Source organism: Peromyscus eremicus, chromosome 12, assembly GCF_949786415.1.
Source record: "Peromyscus eremicus chromosome 12, PerEre_H2_v1, whole genome shotgun sequence".
NCBI classification, from domain to species: Eukaryota; Metazoa; Chordata; class Mammalia; order Rodentia; family Cricetidae; genus Peromyscus; species Peromyscus eremicus.
In genome coordinates this window covers 9,841,226-9,861,258 of record NC_081428.1, presented here as the reverse complement: position 1 = coordinate 9,861,258, position 20,033 = coordinate 9,841,226, and the positions used below count along the sequence as shown (strand labels likewise).

The 20,033-nt window shown below is 38.6% G+C and overlaps 1 protein-coding gene across 1 annotated transcript; it reads right to left on the bottom strand.

The window, feature by feature from the left end:
• Nucleotides 1-13,112: 13,112 nt before the first annotated feature.
• Nucleotides 13,113-13,730, bottom strand: LOC131922528 (keratin-associated protein 27-1). The gene has a single exon (XM_059277343.1). It carries the CDS (start codon nucleotides 13,728-13,730, stop codon nucleotides 13,113-13,115), a length of 618 nt encoding a protein of 205 aa, XP_059133326.1.
• Between the last annotated feature and the right edge of the window lie 6,303 nt (nucleotides 13,731-20,033).

Below are 20,033 nucleotides of genomic sequence, written 5' to 3'. Positions count from 1 at the left end.
TATTGAAATACATATGTATTTAATTTACATAAATATATCATATATTCATATAAAATTAGTTTGTACAAATTATGGTAGAATTTCACACCTTCATATCTTCTTCCTTCACGTGCACTAATAAACTCTACATGATATAAAAAAATGCTCCATTTAAATCAACACTTCCTCTCATAATTTATTAAAGACATGAAACATAGAGGTATCTATTTTTTTCCATTCTTATGATTAAGTTCTTGAACTGTGTTCTTTTGTCTGCATTAGGTCTTTGAACTATTCCTTCACTTACGTATATGTTGATATATTAAATGTAAAAGACTTTTATTTAAACATGTCTTGGTTTTACTGAGATAAAACTGAGCAATAGAAACTGTATGTTTACATACATATGGTTAAAGTTTACAATATGATGGTCTTTTACTACACATATGCATTGTGAAGCCACAATAGCAATCAAACAAATTACATTCTAACACTTCTCACAGTTAACATTTTTGTTTCTTTTCAAAAAACTGTGTATTAGGAATTTCATAGATGTAGACAATGTGTTGTGATCATCTCACCCCTATTTTCCCTTGCAGGTCTCCCAAAACTCTCTCATAATGCCCCCCAACTTCATGTCCTCTTTTTGTTTGTCTTATTGTGCCCAATTAGAAATGTCTGCATGTTTATAAGTGTGGAATCATCCACTGAAGCACAGACAATCTATGGTCACTCCCCAAAGAGAAATGACACTCCCCACCCCAGCTGCCATCAGCTGCCAAGATTTACTTATGTGAACACTTACAATCTATTCATTTGATGAATTTTAACTGTACTATACAGCACTGTTAAATGATGTCTCCATGGTATATGTCATATCTACAAGCTCACTATAACTACATAAAAGAAACTTGATTTTTCACCAAAGGGGTCAAGATCATGATGAGGAAACCCACAGAGACAGCTAACCCAAGCTAGTTGGAGCTCACTGACTCTGGACTGACAGCTGGGGGAACTTGCATGGGACCAAACTAGGCCCATTGAATGTGGGTGATGGTTTTGTGGCTTGGGCAGTTTATGGGGCCACTGGCAGTGGAATCAAGATTTATCCCTAGTGCATGAAGTGGCTTTTTGGAGTCTATTCCCTTTGGTGGGATATCTTTCTCAGCCTCAGTACAGGGGGGAGGGGCTTTGTCCTGCCTCAACTTGATGTGCCAGACTTTATTGACTCCCCACGGGAGGCCTTACCCTCTCTGAGGAGTGGATGGGGTGGGGGATCGGAGGGAGGTGGGAGAGAAGGGGAGAAGGGGAGGGAGGGGAAAGGTGGAGGGTGAGCAGGAGGAGGGGAGGGAGGAGGAACTGTGGTTGGTATGTAAAATGCAAAAAATAATCTTTTAAATAAAAAATATTTTCATTAGAGAGAGAGAGAGAGAGAGACAGAGAGAGAGACAGAGAGAGAGAGAGAGAGAGAGAGAGAGAGAGAGAGAGAGAGAGAGAGAGGATTAATTCCTTTTTAATCACAGTCAGGCCTCCTAGCCAAGTGACTTTGAATCAAGCCCAAAAGATGGGAGAAGACACAGAAGGAGTTTATCTTTTCCTGGAGAGTGAAACCCAGGATCCTGGTGACCCTGGGCAATGAGTTTAAAAGTATGTACCCATTTCATTTAAGACTCTAATGGATATTAAACAGGCTTGTACTCAAAATAAAAAAAAAGAAAGGAAAAAGGAAACTTGTTTTTTCAGTAATCTATCAGTGATAAGGCATTTTGATTGGAGAATTTAATCCATTTATACTTAAAGCAATTATCAGTAACAAAAGACTATTTACATCTTGCTGTTTTCTTACTTAATTTCTTTTTTCTCCTTTGTAATCTTCACTATTGAGTTAATATTATTTTCATGGCAATATACCTTGGTTTGTTTTCTCTTTGTGAGTTCACCACAAAATCTCTTCATGGAGGGAATCACCATGATGATTTCATAAAATATCTCATGGTTATAAACACCTATTTAAGGTGATAGTAACAACTATATTAAAGTCTTCATTGATATAACAAACTACCTGACAAGAAACAACTTAGAGGAAAAAGAGGAGCTGATTTTGTCTTACAGTTTGAGGGTATACAACCCATCATGTTTGGTAAGGCACAGAGCAGGTGGAGGAAGCCGCTGATCATATTAGGTCTCCAGAAGAATACATAGAGAAAATAGAGTTAGGATTGGTGTCTCAAACCTGAAAGTCTGAGGTCATCGGTCTTCAGCTTCCCCATTTTGGTGACAGGTTCTCTTGTTTGTCCCTACATAGCCCACAGGGGTACTAAGGTTTAAGAGGCACTCTACCATGTCTAGTGTGGCATCAATATTGGGGTTTTGACAAGTAAAAGCTGCTTTGGAAGAGTCAGAGAACCTTGCAAAATGCTTAGTCAAATTTGAGGGAATTTCACCAGAACCAGTAGTGCTCATGTTGACTAATCTGAGACAGTATATGGCCCTTCAATTTATTGTCTGTTAATAAGAAGGGATTGAGGAGATGATTAAAATTCAATTCCTAAGGAAGAGGTACAAAGACAGCTGAAAAACAAAGTCCAGAACGAATAGGGATATTTGCTTTAATCTAATAGCCAGCTTTTAGTTTGACACCTCAAACTGCTAATAAAAAGGTTTCACTGGGTGAGTAGAGTTTCCTTTGAGATGATTACAGAGATCTCTCTGCATATGTGCTGATCTCAAAGTACAGAAGATTCATCGTTGATGTAAACGGGGTCTAGCTCCATTGTTAGAACTTTATCTTGGGTCTTGTGAAGGTAAGGAAGTGGGGTGTTCCTTTCTGTGAAGAATAGAAGGGGGCTGGCCGTCCATCTCGCAGTTCAGTCCTTGAAATTTTCAGGCGTCTTCCCTCAATTAGTTTGGGAAACTTCAGTAGCAGTTATGTTGAAACTGGGTGACTGATTTTTCTGCACAATGAGGTACTTTGTGCTCCAGAAAAAAAGGTCAAAACAAACAACAAAAATGCTTCGTGTTATGTGTGTCCGCAGCCTGATACACCCCAAAGGAACAAACCTTGTTCTTCAGCAGAGAAACTGCTGTAACTGTAGAACTGGACCTTTGAGTCCATTCAATATTCTCTGGCATAAATATTAAGATGTTGTTAATGACTATGGGACATCAGGTGGACTAGAAATACGAGTTCTTAACAGGTTCTTAAAACCTGGGTAAGAAAATCCTCCCCCCCTTCCCCTCTCCTTCCCTTCTCTCTCTTCTCTCTCTTTACCTTTTGCTCCTGCCTTAGGGCATTAGCTACTGTAAGAAGATGATGTAGAATATTGACCCTCTGTCTACTGAGAACATAGGAGCTTATCTTCAAATACGCTGGATGATTTCAAGGAAAGAGGCGTGCAGAACTTGTGTTATTTGTGCAAAAATAAGCAAACCAAGGAAGAGCATTGGGTTGCTTAGAATTCCATACAATTTCATTAGTTTTAGCAGAGATTGAAAGGAGGACCAGAAGTGAACTCGTGGAAAGCCCATGGAGCCAATTCGGAACTTTTTTGTCCTCAGCACTATGTGCCCATATTTGCTCACCAGTAAGTTGCAAAGTGGGTTCTCCTGGTGGCAGAAAGCTACGTATCGAGAAGTAACAGTGCCTCTTTGGACCCTTTGAGCTACAACTCACTTGGATGGTTTTTGCTGAATTGAACCTTTGGCAAACAGAGGCAGTCTCTGTCTGTTGGATGATACTGGAGTTCTCATTATAGTGGCTTTATTGAGTGCTGTCTGAGACTTCATGAATGGATTGAGTACAATCTACTGAGGGCAGATTCTGAGTAGTCACTGGGCTGGAACATAGAGACATTCATCAAAGCAGTGCAGGGGAGAGACAACGATTGGACGCTGTTGGGGAAAATCCTTAACAGGAGGCACTTGCCTTCCTGTCTCTAGGGTAGACTCACCAATTCCTTCTGTTTTGAATTATCTTTTCAACCATGCTTGTGGAGCAAATAGAACAATACATATAGTGTTTTCTCTGAGGATAATGCCAGACATACCTATAGCCTATTGTCACATCCGTTGGCCAGAGCTTAGAAGCTCAGAGCTTTTGTAAAACAAGACGGTGTGAACGCAGCTGCCACCTGGCCCTGTGAGAACTGGAGCTCATGGAACTGAGGCAAACGCTAACACCCTGGCTTCTGTTGCTGCCATGAATAATAACCATCTCTGTCTCTGACCTGAGTGTCTCCTGTCTGTTGCTAGCATTTGCGATACTGTAACGGGTTAACTTGTTACCATGGAAATGGGGTAATGTCTCTGACTTTTCACAGGTTTCAAAGTCCCTTCCCACAAGCTGTTGCTTGCCAGTTGAAGTTACGAGACAGCGTTCTCATCATTATAAGTACTTATTTTTGCTATTTTTGACAAGCATTTAATAAGAAACAGAAATACAAGTAGTGATGCAATAGTTAGAGTAATGTGTAAATAAAGTGAACAAATTATGAAGAGATAGCTAGTAATAATAATTCAAGTTATAAAGAAACTTGATGCCATCTTAAAAATACATCTGGGAGGCTTAAAGGGCATTGACAGAAAAGGCCAAAGGAAAGGGAACAAGTGCAAACCACAGTTTGCTTAACAAATAATCTTAAAGTTGAGAAACAGAGCAATAATAAACAAGCTGGTGAAATATATCTTTTCATATATACATATATATATATATGCTCACATATATAGTGGTGTGTGTGTGTGTGTGTGTGTGTGTGTGTGTGTGTGTGTGTGTACCTGTGCCTGTGTATATGCAGAAGCCACAGAAGCATATCTGATGACCCACACTATCACTTTCCATCTAATTCCTTTGAAGAAGGGTCTCTCACTGAACCTGGAGCCAGGCTGGCAGTCAGCGAGCTCCAATGATTCTGTTTTCTCCATGCCTCCCAACTCCCCACTATCCAACACACTAGGATTACAAGTGTGTGTGTGTGTGTGTGTGTGTGTGTGTCTGTGTATCTGTGTGTGTGTGTGTACACCTGATTTTATGTGGTGAGTGGTGAAGGTTTGGACTTGGGTTCTCATGGTTGTGTAGCAAGTGCTCTTACCCAATGTCCCACCTCCCCAGCACCCCACATCTGATTTTTCTTTAATGCAATCCTCAGAACATAATCTTTCATGAGATTTACCACCTCTTTTAGTGATGCCAGCAAGCAAACTTTACATACTTTATTTAGAAACGCGAGGGATTTTTAAAAAAGCAATGGAAGTCAAGGCAAACATGGCTGAGTAGGTAGTTATGTTGTCAATATGCAAACAGAGTCCACTAGAGGTCAGCAGCTGCTAACTCCCAATCAAGCACAAGAAGTGAGTGTACAATCCACAGCTGACCACTGTGGGATCCTGGGACATCCACTGTTATCTGTTCAAGAAGCCCAGGACTTTGAGCACAGGTTTCCAAGTGGCAAGATCTAAAGACTTAGGAAGAAAATGCTGAGGGCAATTCTGTAGACAAATCACAGAGTCAGGTAGGGAAAATTTCATAAAGGCTGAGCATACTGTCTGCTGGTTGGCAGCTGGCAATTCCCTTCTGGTGTCTTGGCAATCATTCAGGAGCTGGCTTCTCTGCCATGGCTGCTGCTGTCTTTGCAGAGGGGACTTCCGAAGCTCCTGTGGAGGAAAGGGCTATTTAGAGGACATGACAGAAATATGGCAGTAACCCTGAGGGAATGACAGTGTTTCCAGATAAGCACTTATTGAAAGACAAGATGACCTTAGTTAAGAAAAGTTCCTCCCCCAAGTGAGTGCTAGCCCCTTTTCTCTTCTGTGACCTCAAGAAATGTTAGTGATGGGTGTTATAATCCTATGAAGGTGATGAATGCAACCCAATCATTTAGATGGCAGGGATGATAACTACTTACCGGCATGTGAAAGTACTTGCTGCATCTCTGAAATATAGAACCAATGGTTTTCTTACATTTATAAAAATAATATTCCAACTTACATTAAGGGATATTTAAAATTCTGTGAATGAAAATATGTTTATTACACAAGTATATTCACTTAAGTCACATTTATGATCTAATAAAGATTATTTTATATCTCCTCTAGAGGTGTTAGTATACGTGTAGGTTTCATTAAAGATTTTGTGGTTAACACATTTTTAAAAGAAGCTCGTCATGAATGGCAATGTGAGGCACAGCCAAGGGAACGTTGGAATGAGAGTCATATGCATGAGTTCCAGCTCTGACTCTCTTGGGAATGAGCTGAAATGGACTTGAGTCTGTCACTTAGTGTTGGCGGGTATATTTGTTCATCTCTAGTGAGTGAGGCTCACTGAAGATAGAAGTGAGGCCACATATAAAGAAAACATCAGAATAATCAACTGATCTTTGTTGTGAATACACAGGCTGTATGTATTTCACTCAGCATCAGGAGGAAGATCTTGGAGACAATCCTGACTGGACATCTCTCAGGGTGAAATATAGCTTTGGCTAGTGTTTGTCCTCACAGGAAAGTTCAATGGCCCACAGTGCAGAATATTGTTTTTTGATTGCTTAGCATTCCATTTGCAGCTTCAGGGTCCCAGAGCACTGGCCTCAAATTAGAATTCCCTCAGGACTAGTCTCAAGATCAATGCTTTGATCTCTACATTCATTCACTACAGGAAATTAAACCAGAGTCCTGGGGACCAAGCTACCGTCAGCTATAGCCTTCGGGACATAGGAAACCAGGAGCGGACCTACTTTAGACATCCTACTGAACAAATAAGCCTGAATAATGGAAATCACCTTGATACCTGTTTCTATTCTCTCAGAAAAATATATTCTTTCCAAGGCAACAGATGCTCTAACAGTAACACCTGATTACTAAGTAACACTTAGAATTATGACAGGCCTTAACTGAGTCTTGCTATAAAACTAACCATCTTATAAGTGTGTTATAATATGGCATGTAAACATCAATTGAGCAAAAATTTGCAATTTATTTTACTCTGTGGTATAATTTAGCAAAATATGAGACCTAGGGAAGTAAGTTTGTTCTTGACGGTGTTCACACACACTATGAAATTAGTCCTATAGGATAGAGTATAAAAATAATAAGTACATACACTTCATGTCAAGAGGACAAAAAAAGAACAAAATAAGACAAAACAAAATGACAACAAAAAAACAGCAACCATGGGTGATCCTGAGATCACTTCTTACACAGTTTGAAAGGGAGTTTGTAATCCAGGTATTCCACTGCACAGTCATTGTAAGTAAGGAGGAAGCCAGTGTCTCTGATTAGGGACAACTTGGTACATCCCAAGGACTACTGTTATCAGCTTGCCTTTGATTTTCAATCTTCTTTTCTCATTATCTTTGTCAATTAGTAGGTATTGACCTCTTGCAGGAGCACTGACCCCATATTTGAAGCAGTACTGTATTGAGTAATGGAAGAATAGGAACTAGCTTAACTATTCACCCTTGAGATTTCTTTGTTCTTATGTGCAGAGGCAACAACATTGGCTTTGCCTTGGGCTCCAAGGAACAGCTCTCTTTGAGTCTTATTAGTGAGTTTGCTTCCACAAAACCAGAGAAAGTTTTATTAAAATGTCAAGCAAATTGCTTACAACTATGTTACAACAGAAAGGTTTCTTTTTAGTGTAGTTTTATATGTTTACTATACCTGCACCTGTGAGCCTATGGTGCAGTGTATTCCTTATCAGGGTCAAAGGAAGACAGGGAAATGAAGAGTGTACCACTCTTGTCACCTCCAAGGTATCACTTCAAAAGGTTTAGTAACAGTTGCTCTATGTTGGTTGTTCCTGAAATATTCTTTTTTAGTTAACTATTTTACGTGCAAGTAGAAAAATTGGAAACATTTTACATGAAGGAATTACAAGCTGTGGGTGTGAATGGGACTTCTGAATATTCAGAGGAAGAAGAGTAAGAACAAGCTGTGTCAAACAAAGGTGTAAAGGATTCTCAATCAGTGTCAACCAAGTTTTCTCTTCATCCCCTATGTCTACAATGAGCATAAAGTTTTCAAAATAAACTTTATTTAGATAAAGTGGGAGGATAAAGGTAATGGAAAATGAAATTATTGATATTAAGACTAAAAAATCTCTTATATTGTTCAGAAGTCTCACTTCCTGCCTGTGGTGATATTGTGTTCCCCAAAATATTGTGCACCCTAATAAACTTATCTGGAGTCAGAGAACAGAACAGCCACTAGATATAGAGGCCAGAAAAATGGTGGCACACACGCCTTTAATCCTATCACTTTGGAGGCAGAGATCCATCCAGATCTCTGTGAGTTTAATGCCACACTGGAATCAGCCAGGCATGGTGACTCACAGCTTTAATCCCACAAAGTGAGCCTTTAATCCCAGGAAGTGATGGCAGAAAGCAGAAAGGTATATAAGGCGTGAAAATCAGGAACTGCCTGGTTAAGCTTTTAGGCTTTTGAGCAGCACAGTTCAACTGAGAAGCATCTAGTCTGAGAAAACAGAATCACCTGAGGAATTGGCAAGGTGAGGAAGCTGTGGCTTGTTTTGCTTCTCTAATCTTCCAGCATTCACTCCAATACCTGGCTCCAGGTTTGTTTTTATAATAAGAACTGTTAAGATTCCTGCTACATCTGGTGCCCAACATTAGTGAACTGATTATTTTCAATTAAATTGTTTGTATTGACCTTCTGTATAACATAAATGTACCTTATACTTAGAGTTACCCTGATGACTAGCAATGCCATGTAATTTGTACTTTAAAACCCACTTTATATGATAAAAATCTCTGTTATATATTTGTTACATATGTCTGACAACTCCATTCATGCAAGCCTTCCTCTTTATTGGAAAATGGGAAAAAAAATAATGATTCTTCCATCCAGTTATTATGATAAGACATACACAGAATATACAGAATGTTTGATAAATACTAAATGCTCTGTTAGTACTTGCTTTGTTGTGTATAGCTCATGGCACATTACTGTAAAGGCAAGCAAATGTTCTTCATAGTCATTTTACTTGACTTTAAACAGAAAAGTATGTAGTTAAGATCCCTATGTTCTGATGACTCTGACACACCAATGCATAGATCCCACCACAGTTTCTGTTTAGAAATAAATGAATCATTTGACTTACAAAAAGTGTTCTGAAATATATAGAATGTGAGTTCTTCATGGTATACCCAGTATGTACCACACTGCTTCAGTCCTTTCCCATGCTACAGAAAGGCATTTCTTGGTCTTTGCCCTGTATTTTCAATACAGCACACTCAATCATAAACTGAGGTTGAGCCCCAAGAGCTAAATAGCAAATGAAGTGTCAAATGATACCTGGCGTATATTGCGCACTTGCCACGTGTTAAACACTCCACTAAGCGTTTAATTGGAACTTTATCATTGAGCTGTCACAATCATCTACTACATTAGGCAGCATTTCATCCACTTTATAGTGAAAGAACAGAGTCTCTGAAATGTCAAATCGTCCCAGGGCACACAGCTAGTAATTGACAGAATTTGAAATTGAGGAAGATCTAGTCATAACCTGCCCATGATCTTCTCCTTACAATAAATTTCCCTCCAAGGTCTCTTCCTGAAATCATACCATTTCATATTTAAATATCAAAAGTCTTGTATTTGAGGTCACAAGTTTCATCCCTATGAGGGACTTACATGTGTTTCACATTGGGTTACATCATGGACTGGCCCATTCTTCAGATAACATTTTTAGGGAAAATGACCAAGCTCAGCCTAAAAGAATTAGTTATTAGCCTAAAGTGATGAATATGGTAGACAAGAAAATAAAATTTGTTTAACAGTCATTCCTCTCTTCTGGGTTTTTAATCTTCCCATACTTCACTAACCATATATAGTCATTATTAAATTATTCTTCCATATAAGTTATATCAACTACAGGAACACATATGTAAAGGCCTATACAATAAACAGCAGTCATATGAATTTAATTCACCATAGGTGATTCATTTGAACTTCTTTGAACTTTGACAAAAATCTTCATTGTGAATAAATTTCAGCCATGTTCACATGTTGACTGGATTGAATCCCCAAGAGGCTGGAATGAGATGAAGTGTTTGTTGTTGACAAAGCTATGTTGCTAGCATTACAGATGTGGCCAGATGAAGTATAGCAACATCTGGCTTCAGGAATATTCCTCTGTGTCCAGTGCTTCCATTGATAAAATCAAATAGTATTCAGCCTCCTTCTTGAACAACTCTCTCAGGATCCGTTCAAGCCACATCTCCAAAATGCATCTGAACAAATGTGGACTTAAAGAATTTAAATTCAAACCTTCTTCATTGTCTCAATAAAACACTAAATCAGGGTTATTAAAAAGAACAGAAGCACGTTTTATTTTTATACTATAAATTAATTATAAAGATAAAAGTCTCACATAAATTTTCCATAGTTACATGATTATAGATTAAGATGAAGAAGTCTCCTAGTCAGCTTTACATACCCTGGATATCCAGGGAAGCCAGTAGTCATTTTGATTTAAGAATGAAAGCCTGAACACCATGGGAGCTAAAAGTATAAACTACAACCGAAAGCTTGTTGGAGAAGACTGAAGTCCAAGATCAACAGAAAAACAAGAAGCAAGAAGGAGCACTTTCTTACTCCTCCATGTTTTGTTGTATCTGGGTCATCAATGCATTAATAGCACCCACCATGAGAAGGGTCATTGATTGAGTTCAGTGATTTCAATGCCAGTCTTATCCAGAGAACCCTCACAGTCATCCAGAAATGACATTCTCTCTGAGTTCCACTTGGCTTAATCCACCAGACATGTGTAATTTCTAAAACCCTCACCCACAGACTGATGGGTAATTGGCAGGCACATTAGCTTTGCCAATATTTCAGGGGTAATGTGTTAGCCTGCTTAAGCTAGGTACAGTGTGTAGGGGTTTTGTTGTTTTTATTTTTATTTTGGTATGGGTATTATGCTTGCATAAATGTTTGTATAACTAGTGCCCTCAGAGGGCAGGAAGTGTACTACATTCCCTGGATCTGGAGTTCCAACTGATCTTGAGCCACCATTTTGGTGCTAAGGAACTGAACCTAGGTCCTCTGCAAGAGCAGCAAGTGCTTTTAACCTCTATACCTCTTCAGCCCCACCTCTGCTGTGGGTATCGATTGTTCTGTATGCTGTGAATGTGTTGCTCTGATTTAGTTGATAAATAAAATGCTGATTGGCTAGTAGCCAGGCAGGAAGTATAGTACAGACAGAACAAGCAAAGAGGAGAACTCTGGGAACAGGAAGGCTGAGTGAGGAGATGCCACCAGCTGCTGCCACCATGAGAAGTTAAGATACCGGTAAAGAAGTAAAGTACCGGTAAGCCACAAGCCATGTAGCAACTTATAGATTGATAGAAATGGGTTAATTTAAGATGTAAGAACTGGATAGCAAGGAACCAGTCCCAGCGAAAGAGTTTATAAGTAATATAAGTCTCTGTGTGTTTAATTGGGTCTGAGTGGTTGAAGGCCCCAACAGGACTGGAGAAATCTCTGGCTACACACCTCCCTCTTGCAATATGCTTTTATTAAACCTTTCCTTTAAAAAAAATTCTAAAGTAACTCTTTTGCCTTTGTGAGATGATCAGCTTCCTTCATTTTTTTCATGAATCCCCGGGTTTATTTATAAATCTCCATCGTCTGCAGCCTACTGTGTCTGCAAGCAAGACTGCTTGCTACATCTTATTGAGCATCAACTCTACACAAGATGATTGATCTTTCAATGTATCGACTTTTAACCCTCACAGTGCCTCATCCTTGTAGTCTCAAGTTTAGAGTTGAAAACAAAATACTTTATTGAAGAATAGTTACATAAAGTGCATCTAATCATCCAGCTGGGGTTCAAATAGCCTTCAACAAACATGGAATTTTCAATTTCAGGAAGCTTGTCTTCATAGCCCATGTCCTTAATAATCAACTCTTATTTTCTTCCAAAATGAGAGATCCATTTAAGACTGTCCCCAAAGTTTGAAAATAGCCAAGCTACCTAAATAAATCTATTGCATTTCAAATATCCATACTCTATTTTGATTCCAAGGTTTCATGGTCTTTAAATTGAGTATGTTTGCTATCTTTGTATAACAACCAAAAATGTGATACCGTATTCTGGCCCCTTCCCTAAAAGGTGTGGTAAGGGAACATGTTCTTTAAATTTTCAGATGTGCACTACTTTCATCACATCGAAACATCCTTCAAAACTCTAATATAAAACTCACAGCAAGAGGATCTGGAGAGATGGTCCAGAACTTAAGAGTACTTGTTGCTCTTCCAGAGGACCTACCTGCATTTGGTATTTGGTTCCCACCTAAGTCAGGCAGCTAAAAAAAAAAAACCCTGAAACTTTAGGTCCAAGGAATCTGGCACACACACACACACACACACACACACACACACACACACACACACAAACACACGTCTTTTAAAAATCCTCACCAAAATGTTGAAGAAAAATGATAGTGTGACAACTAGATTTATAATAAGTCTATTTTATTTAAGAGAAATCACATTTTTCCATCCCTAAATCATTGGAAAAGAAAGGTGAGAAATGTAAGAACAGTAGAAATACAATGAGGATTCTAATTGTGAATTATCTGTTAAAAGACCACGAGATACTGCATTGTTATGAAGTTCATGGAGGTGAAATCCAAACTTCTTGTACTTTTCAGATACAAGACTCCATTTCTTATTTACAGGTGTTTTGATTCAGTTAGCGAATAGACCCAGTTTTAGTAGTATTTCTGATGTTATTGAATACCTATTGATTTCTGTTCTAGTTGGACCTAACAGAAATTGTATAGCACTTTGAGCATCCAGTATAAATTCCAGTATTTCATGGATTTCTGATATAATCACACTAGTTAATAAGCCATGTCTTCTGCTAAATATTTTCATAGACAATAGCTAGCAGTGAAAGTTGTCTTTTCAAGAACCAGTGGTTATTCCCTGTTGAACAATAAATAGTATCTTATTTACTAAAATGGTTATCATACTTTATGATCCCAGATTACCACCAGAAACACCCAAAAGAATAAAAGTTTGTTCTCAAACACAAGCACATTATTTTATATTTAGAGAAATGGAGTTTCCAAGTATTCAGAAATCAATTCAAGTCAACCATATCATCTCTCAAGTCTTCACTTACTAGACAATTGTGAACCTCCTGTCACACAGCACTCTGGCTCATAAGTGCTAGAAGATTCCACGAGTTGTGTCCCAGAGACAACATTGCTCGAGGAGTTACAGGAACTGGAGTCAGGAACCTGAGAACAGCATTGGGTGGCTTCAAACTCCACAGTTTGGCAACTTGCAGTTCCTGTAGACTTTAGCGGGTAACACTTGGACATGTAACTTGCAGGTTGATAGCTCTGGACTACATATCCTACCTGCTGACAACTTCTTGACTGGCAGGGTTGAGAAGCACACTCTGTCAGAGCTGGAGAGATTCCTAACTGGCATGTTGTTCGTTCACAGGTCTTGGAATTGGACCAAGTTGTTTGGTCAGCTCTGGAGATCCGGAAACTTTGTACACAGGGGTCCACTTTGCATTGGTGCTGTTCACAAGTGGCTGGTTGGTGGGTGGAGGTTTCACTGTAGGTTTCTTGAAAGTTGTCCAGGAGCCAGGTTCTGCTGTGCCAACTGCTGGGCAAGGAAATCCCATCTTCAAAGCTTTTAGGATTAGAGTCGTGTGTGAGGGCAGAGAGTGATGGCGCTTTACCCAAGCTCCTGAGTGAATGTCTGTAACTATGAGGCATATTCTCCAAACCCTTAATGAAGTCAGCTAAAAAGGCTCCAGTTGTCAAATGTCAGGTTTAAAGATGTGGATATTATATCTTTGCTAGGGACATTATATAGTACTCACAAAGCTGGGTGTTGGCTTTTATTTTTAAGACTCCTTTGCACACATTGCTGAAGCTAATTTGAAGGATAACATCTTATTATTGCTTTGCTTAGTGAAATAGTGTCTTATTAACAAGATGCAAGTCCAATTGTTAGTCTTCAAAATGGCTTTCATGTGAGTTCCACAGCTGACTCATCAGGGCAGGTGAGGTTAGTCAAATAGGAGTCTCAACGTGTCATTCAAGCTCACTATTATGAATTTTTATATTGGTAGGTGGACAATAAAGAGTGTGGGTGTGAATAGTCAACTGAATACTGCTTAATATTCTTCACTGGAGTTTTCTGTGTACCAGTCTGTTCAAGATTGTGATAAGAGGTTGTTAGGTTATCCTTAGAAGTAGAGCCAGTTGAGCCCATCATCAGGTCTTGACCTCTAGTTCATCGGCATGTAAGGAGAATAATATACAATAACATTTCTTCTCACTGATCACCAAAACCATCAAATGTGCTCATGGCCCCAGCATCCTTTTCCTCTGTACCTCTTAAAATATTTATTTCATTTCCAGTTGTGTGTATATGTGTATGTCTGGGTGTGCAGTATGTGCATGTGAGTGCAGATGCCCTCAGAGGCCAGAAGACAATGTCAGATCCCCTGGAACTTAGCTGTGGGTTATATCCTTGAGTGAGTAACCCAACATGGGTTCTGGGGGCTCTGCAAAAAGGAGCATTGACTTTCAACCCATGATCCATCTCCCCAGCTCCTACTCCTTTCTCTTTATCTCACCCTTTGTTCCCTTAATCTCCTTGACATCTTCACATGAAACTTTCTTATTTTCCCATTTATGATGATATTTTCTGAGTCACCAGTACATTATTTTTTAGTGCAAAATGTAATCTCTACCTTTTCCCCTTTGTATACATTCAATAAGCTTTGACAAGGAAGATGAATTACTATTGAAATAAAGAAAATGATAAAAGATACCAAAATTATGTAAGCAAATATGGAAGATATTCATCTATCACCTTGGATTCAAGGTTATAAAGCAAATTTTCATTGCATATTTTATGACATGATATTTATATATATTTATGTAGTATAGTGTGATAAGTAGTTGCATGTAGGCACTGTATAATGACCTTATTGAAATAATTAGTATTCCCATCTTTTCAAACATTTATTGTTTCTATATGAAAACTTGTACACTTATACAACTTGAATCATATCAAGGATTTATGTAGGCCAGACTCATCCTCCTGTGCTAAAGAACAGCAGCACAAATTCCTCCTATCTAGCTGTGTTTCACTGTTGACTCATTGCTCTCTTCTCAACTTCTCCATGTCTACTCTAATGATGACTATGCCAGGGAATTTCAACCCTTTGTATTATGACTGACTTTTTCATCAGGCAGTGTCTACATGTCATCATACTTCCCAAAGATTAATGTTTCCTCTGTAGCAAATCTCTTCCCAATATGCTTTATATATACCAGAATATACACACACACATATACATATATGTGTGTATCTATATCTATCTATCTATCTATCTATCTATCTATATATATATATATATAGAGAGAGAGAGAGAGAGAGAGAGACAGACAGAGACAGAGAGACAGAGCGACAGAGAGACAGAGAGAAAGAGACAGAGACAGAGACAGAGAGAGACAGAGAGAGTCAGTCCATGGAACACCAATTTGCATAGAGGACCAAAGAGGATTTCAGATCCGTTGGAACTGGAGTTACAGGCAGTTGTAAGCTGCCATGCATGTGCTAGGACCAAACCTGGGTATTCTAGAAGACCAGTAAGTGCTTTAAACCACTGATCCATCTCTCCAGCTCTGTGTTTTGTTTTGTTTTTTTGGTGTGGACAGATGATCCACACCTACATTTTTTTTGCACCAATATGCTCTAACAAGCAGTTTCATACTCATAATACAGAGCCTACCAAGGTAATTTTTTATAACACATTCTATAATTTACATAGCTCAACTAAAGAGTAAACAGAAAGGGAATATATTCTTAGGACAGTGTTCCAGCCTCCTGCATGTAGGTCTAAAGAAATCCAAGACTATCCAGGAATTATGAGTAACCCTAATGAGTAACTATCCTTAATATTTGAGGAATTAGGGATATCATACTAAATTTATAAGATACCTCTGAAACCATTGTAACAAATGGATGTTTTTATTGTTTAGAAAAAATATCCATGAATTTGGGATCCTATCATGTTCCCCACATGACCACTACAATAAGCCATTAAATTCTTGTATTTATATATTCTATTTTTTATAGCGGTTTCCACTGGAACTTCTAATCATCCTCTGTGTGTGTGTGTGTGTGTGTGTGTGTGTGTGTGTGTGTGTAGAGGATGGAGGTCGGTGTGGTTCCTTAGACACAACCCACCTTACTTTTGATACATTAACTTCTCTGGATGGTTGGTCTAACAGGACAAGTCCCAGGAGTCAGCCTGTCTTGCCTTCCCAAATGCATGGATTATAAGCCCATGACACCATATCCAATATTTAAAAATGTGCTCTGGGGAGTTAACTTTGATCCTCACTTGTGCATACTGTGTGCTCAAAACTGACTTCTCTTTCCAGCCCTGACTCTTCTTGAAGTGATTAAATTAATATAATTACAATTAGAGTAAGATCTGTTCCCTTTACCTAATCTGTAGTACCTCACAAGAACTGGTCTCATTTTTGTAATTCAAACTCTTGTCTTGACCCTCTACCCAATGTGCTCCAAACTGTTGTGGAATAATCTTTTTGAACACTGTAAGGATTTGTCACTCGGATTGGTTTAATAAAAAGCTGAATGGCCCATAGTTAGGTAGAATTTTCTGGGCAGAAAGGATGCTGGAAAAAAGGAAGGACATGCAGGGAAGTGCCAGCCAGCCAGAGATGAAGCAGCATGGGCAGCACAGAGTAAAGGTAATAAAGCCATGATGCTGAAAGTAAATTAATAGAAATGGGTTAATTTAAGTTATAAGAGCTAATTAGAAACAAGCCTAAGCTATCAGCCAAGCTTTCATAATTAATAAGTCTCCATGTGGTTATTTGGGAGTTGGCAGATGGGACAGAAAAATCCACCTACACCAAACTCAAAGGCCTTACCTATGTCCCTTGGGTATGCCTCATCTTCCCTTGACTCAGTGTTCTGCAGGTGCAGCTACATCTTTCATTAACCTTCACTGTTTTCTTCTCTTCCTTTCTGCATTGCTCTCTTCTTTCTCTTTGGTGTTCAGCTGGAGTTAGTTTTCTACATAGAAAATCTCCATCAACTTTAAAAAGACCTTAGGATTACATTGTTGCTTAACTTTGCTACTATCCTACAACTTTTATGAAGGCAAGAAAAATCTATATCTTTCTCACTGTCAGTTCCCCGGCCATGAGTGACTGTTCCACACAATGACTGCCAGCCATGTAATATGATCTCCATAAACATATTCTGAAAATTAACAACAGAGTGTGTTAAATAAAAATGTTCTCAAAGTGTAAGTGATTTCTGACAGCGTATTGTATGCAAGCCTTCCCATACCAAGTGTTCAACAACTGTAAAGGGTGCTTAGACTAAGCAAATGAAAGCAAATAATTAGACCTTTCTTTTTATGAAGAAAGGATAACAATATTTTGGAAGTCCATTATTAGCATGGCACAACAGTCTGAATCACTTACTCTGGGGTGATATTTGGTTCTCCATAGGTTGCTTTAGAAAGCTTTTACTGTGAAAAGGTCTCTATTTTTCACTGCCCATGCATAGCCCTGTTGCCAAAACGTGTGGACAAAGCAAGGAATCATAGATTAGACTTCTTACCTGTCTCCAGGAACCAGCCTTTTTTCTTAACCTTCCACCATGTGGTAAATTAACGGGGACCCATGCAGTTCCTGACTACTGCATGTGAGATGGAGATGTGAGGTCTGTCACTTGTAAACAGGGTTATTCTATGAATTCTTTTTTCTTTGGGAGGAAGCATTGGTTTGCATATTCTACTGAACTGAGTGCTAAATTAATGGGTGTTTCAACATATAATTTTGATTCAATGAGCTGCTACAGATTTCAGTCACTGCAGAATTTATAGAGGGAGTTACCTGGCTCATTACTACAGAATGACGTATGCTAGAACAATGATCACCCTGGAATTGCTTCTACATAGCCTACTAAAAACTTGTGTTAGCTTTGGAGGCTGTGATAATTATGAAATATATCTTAGAGTGTTCCTGAGAATCAGAACTAGGTACTTAACTGTTTATGGGGACTGGATACTGTGTTGCTGAATAAGTGAACAATTCCCTGGTTTACCTGGCCCTGAAGTTCACAAATGGCAGTAGGTGCACAGCAACTCCTGACCACCAGAGTGTGGGAGGCAATTAACGTCTAGCACAAGCAAGCAGGCAAGAGTAAGCCAAGCTTTATAATCACAAATTTCAATAATCTTAATATTCCAATGCCTCTGTTTCTTTATTTTTAATATGAGGTGCAACATTGTAAATTTGTTTACTTAATTATATGAGAATATATATGCATATATAATTATTAGATTACTACATTTCATGACACCTAAAAGTCTCAGTTTTTAAAAACTCATTAAGAGTGTTCATGTGGACAAAGTCACTTCTCATAGTGTTCATATGGGATTTATACAAAATTATGAAGGAACAAAAACTTTTTTAATATTTAGGGTGTTAATTGTATCTACTTTTCTTTTCATATTCCATTCATTTTCTTTTGAGAGGTGGGCTGTACTTTTCTTTTCCATTTAAGTTGGAATCTGATCTTGTCTCTGTCTCTCAAGGGCTAAACATTTGGGTGGTTTATGTTGATTCTGTTCAGTATGTTCACTCTGTTACATTGTATGCTACACTTCATACAACTTGATCCATTAAGGTAAGGTACAAAATTATTAAATAGTTAGAATTGCCCCGTATTTTGCCGTAGTACTTCTCTGAATTTTTCTTCCTTCTTGAGTGTTATTCCACTAATGACTTCCCTCCAATTAGAAATCTCTGAAGCAGCATCATTGCTCAGCAGTGCGGCAACACTCTGGAGCTCACAGGCTCCAGACATGGCTTCTGGCCCTGCTGCTTCCCCTCCTTTGGACATGCCCCTCTGCCTCCATGCATATCGCAAGAAGAGAGTTTGAATTAGCGTTGTTACAGTCTTCTCTAGCTGCCACGTTCTACACTTTTCCTTCAACTTGTTGATGCTATAGAGCTAGAAAGGATACTGGGTGCCATCTTGATATGTCCACGAATTAAATGAAGTCTTTATTTTCAATTAAGGTCATCCATTCCATATTCAGCTAAATTCAGAAATTTTAGTCTGTACGCTATCAGTTGCCATGGATGTAGGTAAAATCCCACAACTGTGTAACAAATCATCTAGTATTTGATGGTGGCCCCTAGGAATAGATAAGCCCATTTCTCTTGTTACATGTTGATCTACAACACAGGAATTTCCGCAAAGAATCATTATATTTTGCCATACACAAAAGAAGGAGAATACGATGCAACCCTCTCAGACACTGTGATGTCAAAACAAAAAAAGTGATTTTAGACTCTGGGACATTTCAAAATTATGATATTACATTAAATATCAGCATGTTTTTATGTTAACTTTATCTGTGTCTGTGGATAAATAAACCATTTAGAATATAAAAGTGGGGCTGGAGAGATAGCTCAGTGGTTAACAGCTTGTGCTGCCCTTATAGAGACCTGAGTTCAGTTCCTAGCACCCACATCAGACTGCTCATAACTGCCTGTAACTCTAGTTCCAACATGATCTGATACCATTCTCAGGTACAGTACTCATTTGCATACACACACACACACACTCACACACACGTGCACACATAATTAAATATAAAATAAATCGTAAAAATGATTATAAGTGCAAAAGAAGTCCTAAGCAGTACCACTTGCTCTCCAAGGATATCTTTTCTTTTTTCTTTTTTTTTTTTTCTTTTTTTTCTTGGTTTTTCGAGACAAGGTTTCTCTGTGTAGCTTTGCGCTTTTCCTGGAACTCGCTTTGTAGACCAGGCTGGCCTCTAACTCACAGAGATCCGCCTGCCTCTGCCTCCCGAGTGCTGGGATTAAAGGCGTGTACCACCACCGCCCGGCTCCAAGGATATCTTTAAGCATTTTTGTTTCTTGGAATAATCCTTGTTCAATTGCAAATTAGTTATACCAGATTTAAAAACTAGGACAACTGGGAGA

What these genes read in the sequence shown, in the direction of transcription:
- LOC131922528 (XM_059277343.1), bottom strand. Translation starts at nt 13,730, where the DNA reads ATGCCTCATAGTTACAGACATTCACTCAGGAGCTTGGGTAAAGCGCCA.